Source organism: Nerophis lumbriciformis, linkage group LG06 (genome assembly GCF_033978685.3).
Source record: "Nerophis lumbriciformis linkage group LG06, RoL_Nlum_v2.1, whole genome shotgun sequence".
Taxonomy (NCBI): domain Eukaryota; kingdom Metazoa; phylum Chordata; class Actinopteri; order Syngnathiformes; family Syngnathidae; genus Nerophis; species Nerophis lumbriciformis.
Window position 1 is genome coordinate 892,501 of NC_084553.2, and position 7,500 is coordinate 900,000.

General features: G+C 50.6%; 1 protein-coding gene across 2 annotated transcripts in view; it reads right to left on the reverse strand.

The window, feature by feature from the left end:
* LOC133608236 (rhophilin-2-like) overlaps positions 1-7,500 on the reverse strand; it is a 114,157-nt gene that overhangs the window by 91,720 nt on the left and 14,937 nt on the right. For both annotated transcript variants that reach the window (XM_061963441.1, XM_061963440.1), the window contains exon 2: positions 158-273. In XM_061963441.1, coding sequence (XP_061819425.1) covers positions 158-273 — 116 coding nt within the window. The remainder of the gene's footprint in view (positions 1-157; positions 274-7,500) is intronic.

The following is a 7,500-nucleotide window of genomic DNA, read 5'->3' on the forward strand; positions in this document are numbered from 1 at the left end:
AGTGGAGTGGCAATTGTTTTCGGCGACACCCAGTGGTCACAATAATTTGTGACGTTAAGCTCATGATGTTGAAATGATGCGGACACGTTTGTTACTGGCCCGTCTTGTCTTGCCGGGCTGATGAATAAAATGAGAGTGAAGAGTGCGGTGTGGGTACCTGAACAGGTTCTCGGCGCCGGCCCGCATCCTCATCTGCTTGATGATCTGCTGGTTCAGACTGGCCCGCTTGTTCTGCAGTTTGCTGCGGCCCGTCTGGGCCAGAGGGTTGCAGCCCTGCAGGGACAAAGACCGAGGACTTAGCGGGAGAGACTGTCAGGGTCCTCTACGGGGTACCTCCACCAAGGGTTCAATTCTCAGATCATGCATTGAAGACTCCATGGATCATGTGTCCATAGAGCTAAAGAAAAGAAAAACAGGCTTCGCTACACATCTTAAACGCTAGCAGAAGTATCAGTTGTATTAACATCAGATTTGGAGTTTTATGGTATTTCATTCATTTGTAGAGTGTGGCTTACTGAGGGCTGTCCTTTTACTTACACACACACACACACACACACACACACACACACACACACACACACACACACACACACACACACACACACGGATGTGTGTATTTTAAGGGTTTCCACTCCACCATTTGCAACATCCTTCCTGCATTTCAAGGCGGCAACACTGGAAGTCACATGGTGACCACCCAGGTCACTTACACACACACACACACACACACACACACACACACACACACACACACACACACATTGTTCTTAAGAACACATCCTGGCTGGAAACACTCAGTAACTGTAGTGATCCTCTGCAAACACACCCACTAAACATTAACACAGAGGAAAGTCTTGTCATGACGTCACAGACTTATCCTGGGAGGGACGGGTCAGTGAACGCATCACGAACACAACTTATTCGGGGAGGGAGTGGTCAGTGAACGCATCACGAACACAACTTATTCGGGGAGGGAGTGGTCAGTGAACGCATCACGAACACAACTTATTCGGGGAGGGAGTGGTCAGTGAACGCATCACAAACACAACTTATTCGGGGAGGGAGTGGTCAGTGAACGCATCACGAACACAACTTATTCGGGGAGGGAGTGGTCAGTGAACGCATCACGAACACAACTTATTCGGGGAGGGAGTGGTCAGTGAATGAATCACGAACAACTTTTTCGGGGAGGGAGTGGTCAGTGAACGAATCACGAACACAACTTATTTGGGGAGGGAGTGGTGAGTGAACGCATCACGAACAACTTTTTCGGGGAGGGAGTGGTCAGTGAACGCATCACGAACACAACTTATTCGGGGAGGGAGTGGTCGGTGAACGCATCACGAACACAACTTATTCGGGGAGGGAGTGGTCAGTGAACGCATCACGAACACAACTTATTCGGGGAGGGAGTGGTCAGTGAACGCATCACGAACACAACTTATTCGGGGAGGGAGTGGTCAGTGAACGCATCACGAACACAACTTATTCGGGGAGGGAGTGGTCAGTGAACGCATCACGAACACAACTTATTCGGGGAGGGAGTGGTCAGTGAACGCATCACGAACACAACTTATTCGGGGAGGGAGTGGTCAGTGAACGCATCACGAACACAACTTATTCGGGGAGGGAGTGGTCAGTGAACGCATCACGAACACAACTTATTCGGGGAGGGAGTGGTCAGTGAACGCATCACGAACACAACTTATTCGGGGAGGGAGTGGTCAGTGAACGCATCACGAACACAACTTATTCGGGGAGGGAGTGGTCAGTGAACGCATCACGAGCACAACTTATTCGGGGAGGGAGTGGTCAGTGAACGCATCACGAACACAACTTATTCGGGGAGGGAGTGGTCAGTGAACGCATCACGAACACAACTTATTTGGGGAGGGAGTGGTCAGTGAACGCATCACGAACACAACTTATTCGGGGAGGGAGTGGTCAGTGAACGCATCACGAACACAACTTATTCGGGGAGGGAGTGGTCAGGGAACGCATCACGAACACAATTTATTCGGGGAGGGAGTGGTCAGTGAACGCATCACGAACACAACTTATTTGGGGAGGGAGTGGTCAGTGAACGCATCACGAACACAACTTATTCGGGGAGGGAGTGGTCAATGAAGGCATCACGAACACAACTTATTCGGGGAGGGAGTGGTCAGTGAACGCATCACGAACACAACTTATTCGGGGAGGGAGTGGTCAGTGAACGCATCACGAACACAACTTATTTGGGGAGGGAGTGGTCAGTGAACGCATCACGAACACAACTTATTCGGGGAGGGAGTGGTCAGTGAACGCATCACGAACACAACTTATTCGGGGAGGGAGTGGTCAGTGAACGCATCACGAACACAACTTATTCGGGGAGGGAGTGGTCAGTGAACGCATCACGAACACAACTTATTCGGGAGGGAGTGGTCAGTGAACGCATCACGAACACAACTTATTCGGGGAGGGAGTGGTCAGTGAACGCATCACGAACACAACTTATTCGGGGAGGGAGTGGTCAGTGAACGCATCACGAACACAACTTATTCGGGGAGGGAGTGGTCAGTGAACGCATCACGAACACAACTTATTCGGGGAGGGAGTGGTCAGTGAACGCATCACGAACACAACTTATTTGGGGAGGGAGTGGTCAGTGAACGCATCACGAACACAACTTATTTGGGGAGGGAGTGGTCAGTGAAGGCATCACGAACACAACTTATTCGGGGAGGGAGTGGTCAGTGAACGCATCACGAACACAACTTATTCGGGGAGGGAGTGGTCAGTGAACGCATCACGAACACAACTTATTCGGGGAGGGAGTGGTCAGTGAACGCATCACGAACACAACTTATTCGGGGAGGGAGTGGTCAGTGAACGCATCACGAACACAACTTATTCGGGGAGGGAGTGGTCAGTGAACGCATCACGAACACAACTTATTCGGGGAGGGAGTGGTCAGTGAACGCATCACGAACACAACTTATTTGGGGAGGGAGTGGTCATTGAACGCATCACGAACACAACTTATTTGGGGAGGGAGTGGTCAATGAAGGCATCACGAACACAACTTATTCGGGGAGGGAGTGGTCAGTGAACGCATCACGAACACAACTTATTCGGGGAGGGAGTGGTCAGTGAACGCATCACGAACACAACTTATTCGGGGAGGGAGTGGTCAGTGAACGCATCACGAACACAACTTATTTGGGGAGGGAGTGGTCAGTGAACGCATCACGAACACAACTTATTCGGGGAGGGAGTGGTCAGTGAACGCATCACGAACACAACTTATTCGGGGAGGGAGTGGTCAGTGAACGAATCACGAACACAACTTATTCGGGGAGGGAGTGGTCAATGAACGCATCACGAACACAACTTATTCGGGGAGGGAGTGGTCAGTGAACGCATCACGAACACAACTTATTCGGGGAGGGAGTGGTCAGTGATGTTGGAACCGTGACATCACGGTCTTCTAACGAGGTCAGAACCGTGATGTCACTGTCTTCTAACAAGGTCAGAACCGTGACATCACGGTCTTCTAACGAGGTCAGAACCGTGATGTCACTGTCTTTTAACGAGGTCAGAACCGTGATGTCACTGTCTTCTAACAAGGTCAGAACCGTGACATCACGGTCTTCTAACGAGGTCAGAACCGTGATGTCACTGTCTTTTAACGAGGTCAGAACCGCGACATCACGGTCTTCTAACGACGTCAGAACCGTGATGTCGTGGTCTTCTAACGAGGTCAGAACTGTGATGTCACTGTCTTCTAACAAGGTCAGAACCGTGATGTCACTGTCTTCTAACGAGGTCAGAACCGTGATGTCACTGTCTTCTAACAAGGTCAGAACCGTGACGTCACGGTCTTCTAATGAGGTCAGAACCGTGATGTCACTGTCTTCTAACAAGGTCAGAACCGTGATGTCGCGGTCTTCTAACGAGGTCAGAACTGTGATGTCACTGTCTTCTAACGAGGTAAGAACCGTGATGTCACTGTCTTCTAACGAGGTAAGAACCGTGACATCACGGTCTTCTAACGAGGTCAGAACCGTGATGTCACTGTCTTCTAACAAGGTCAGAACCGTGATGTCGCGGTCTTCTAACGAGGTCAGAACTGTGATGTCACTGTCTTCTAACGAGGTAAGAACCGTGATGTCACTGTCTTCTAACGAGGTAAGAACCGTGACATCACGGTCTTCTAACGAGGTCAGAACCGTGATGTCACTGTCTTCTAACAAGGTCAGAACCGTGACATCACGGTCTTCTAACGAGGTCAGAACCGTGATGTCACTGTCTTCTAACAAGGTCAGAACCGTGACATCACAGTCTTCTAACGAGGTCAGAACCGTGATGTCACTGTCTTCTAACGAGGTCAGAACCGTGCTGTCACTGTCTTCTAACAAGGTCAGAACCGTGACATCACGGTCTTCTAACGAGGTCAGAACCGTGATGTCGCGGTCTTCTAACGAGGTCAGAAACGTGATGTCGCGGTCTTCTAACGAGGTCAGAAACGTGATGTCGCGGTCTTCTAACGAGGTCAGAACCGTGATGTCGCGGTCTTCTAACGAGGTCAGAACCGTGATGTCACGGTCTTCTAACGAGGTCAGAACCGTGATGTCGCGGTCTTCTAACGAGGTCAGAAACGTGATGTCGCGGTCTTCTAACGAGGTCAGAACCGTGATGTCATGGTCTTCTAACGAGGTCAGAACCGTGATGTCACTGTCTTTTAACGAGGTCAGAACCGTGATGTCGCGGTCTTCTAACGAGGTCAGAACCGTGACGTCGCGGTCTTCTAAAGAGGTCAGAACCGTGATGTCACGGTCTTCTAACGAGGTCAGAACCGTGACGTCTCGGTCTTCTAACAAGGTCAGAACCGTGATGTCACTGTCTTCTAACAAGGTCAGAACCGTGACATCACGGTCTTCTAACGAGGTAAGAACCGTGATGTCACTGTCTTCTAACGAGGTCAGAACCGTGCTCTCACTGTCTTCTAACAAGGTCAGAACCGTGACATCACGGTCTTCTAACAAGGTCAGAACCGTGATGTCACTGTCTTCTAACAAGGTCAGAACCGTGACATCGCGGTCTTCTAACGAGGTCAGAACCGTGACGTCGCGGTCTTCTAACGAGGTCAGAACCGTGATGTCGCGGTCTTCTAACGAGGCCAGAACCGTGACGTTGCGGTCTTCTAACGAGAACAGAACCGTGATGTCGCGGTCTTCTAACGAGGTCAGAACCGTGATGTCACTGTCTTCTAACAAGGTCAGAACCGTGATGTCACGGTCTTCTAACGAGGTCAGAAACGTGATGTCGCGGTCTTCTAACGAGGTCAGAACCGTGATGTCGCGGTCTTCTAACGAGGTCAGAAACGTGATGTCGCGGTCTTCTAACGAGGTCAGAACCGTGATGTCGCGGTCTTCTAACGAGGTCAGAACCGTGACGTCGCGGTCTTCTAACGAGGTCAGAACCGTGACGTCGCGGTCTTCTAACAAGGTCAGAACCGTGATGTCACTGTCTTCTAACAAGGTCAGAACCGTGACATCGCGGTCTTCTAACGAGGTCAGAACCGTGACGTCGCGGTCTTCTAACGAGGTCAGAACCGTGATGTCGCGGTCTTCTAACGAGGCCAGAACCGTGACGTTGCGGTCTTCTAACGAGAACAGAACCGTGATGTCGCGGTCTTCTAACAAGGTCAGAACCGTGATGTCGCGGTCTTCTAACGAGGTCAGAACCGTGATGTCGCGGCCTTCTAACGAGGTCAGAACCGTGATGTCGCGGTCTTCTAACGAGGTCAGAACCGTGACATCACGGTCTTCTAACGAGGTCAGAACCGTGATGTCGCGGTCTTCTAACGAGGTCAGAAACGTGATGTCGCGGTCTTCTAACGAGGTCAGAACCGTGATGTCGCGGTCTTCTAACGAAGTCAGAACTGTAACATCACGGTCTTCTAACGAGGTCAGAACCGTGATGTCGCTGTCTTCTAACAAGGTCAGAACCGTGATGTCGCGGTCTTCTAACGAGGTCAGAACCGTGATGTTGCGGTCTTCTAACGAGGTCAGAACCGTGATGTCGCGGTCTTCTAACGAGGTCAGAATCGTGATGTCACGGTCTTCTAACGAGGTCAGAACCGTGATGTCACTGTCTTCTAACAAGGTCAGAACCGTGACATCACGGTCTTCTAACGAGGTCAGAACCGTGCTGTCACTGTCTTCTAACAAGGTCAGAACCGTGACATCACGGTCTTCTAACAAGGTCAGAACCGTGACATCACGGTCTTCTAACGAGGTCAGAACCGTGATGTCGCGGTCTTCTAACGAGGTCAGAACCGTGATGTCACTGTCTTCTAACAAGGTCAGAACCGTGACATCACGGTCTTCTAACGAGGTCAGAACCGTGATGTCACTGTCTTCTGACGAGGTCAGAACCGTGCTGTCACTGTCTTCTAACAAGGTCAGAACCGTGACATCACGGTCTTCTAACGAGGTCAGAACCGTGATGTCACTGTCTTCTAACGAGGTCAGAACCGTGATGTCGCGATCTTCTAACGAGGTAAGAACCGTGATGTCGCGGTCTTCTAACGAAGTCAGAACCGTGATGTCACTGTCTTCTAACAAGGTCAGAACCGTGACATCACCGGTCTTCTAACGAGGTCAGAACCGTGATGTCACGGTCTTCTAACGAGGTCAGAACCGTGATGTCGCGGTCTTCTAACGAGGTCAGAACCGTGATGTCACTGTCTTCTAACAAGGTCAGAACCGTGATGTCACGGTCTTCTAACGAGGTCAGAACCGTGATGTCACTGTCTTTTAACGAGGTCAGAACCGTGATGTCGCGGCCTTCTAACGAGGTCAGAACCGTGATGTCACTGTCTTCTAACAAGGTCAGAACCGTGACATCACGGTCTTCTAACAAGGTCAGAACCGTGACATCACGGTCTTCTAACGAGGTCAGAACCGTGGCATCACGGTCTTCTAACGAGGTAAGAACCGTGATGTCGCGGTCTTCTAACGAAGTCAGAACCGTGATGTCACTGTCTTCTAACAAGGTCAGAACCGTGACATCACGGTCTTCTAACGAGGTCAGAACCGTGATGTCACTGTCTTCTAACGAGGTCAGAACCGTGCTGTCACGGTCTTCTAACAAGGTCAGAACCGTGGCATCACGGTCTTCTAACGAGGTAAGAACCGTGATGTCGCGGTCTTCTAACGAAGTCAGAACCGTGATGTCACTGTCTTCTAACAAGGTCAGAACCGTGACATCACGGTCTTCTAACGAGGTCAGAACCGTGATGTCACTGTCTTCTAACGAGGTCAGAACCGTGCTGTCACTGTCTTCTAACAAGGTCAGAACCGTGACATCACGGTCTTCTAACGAGGTCAGAACCGTGATGTCGCGATCTTCTAACGAGGTAAGAACCGTGATGTCGCGGTCTTCTAACGAAGTCAGAACCGTGATGTCACTGTCTTCTAACGAGGTCAGAACCGTGACATCACGGTCTTC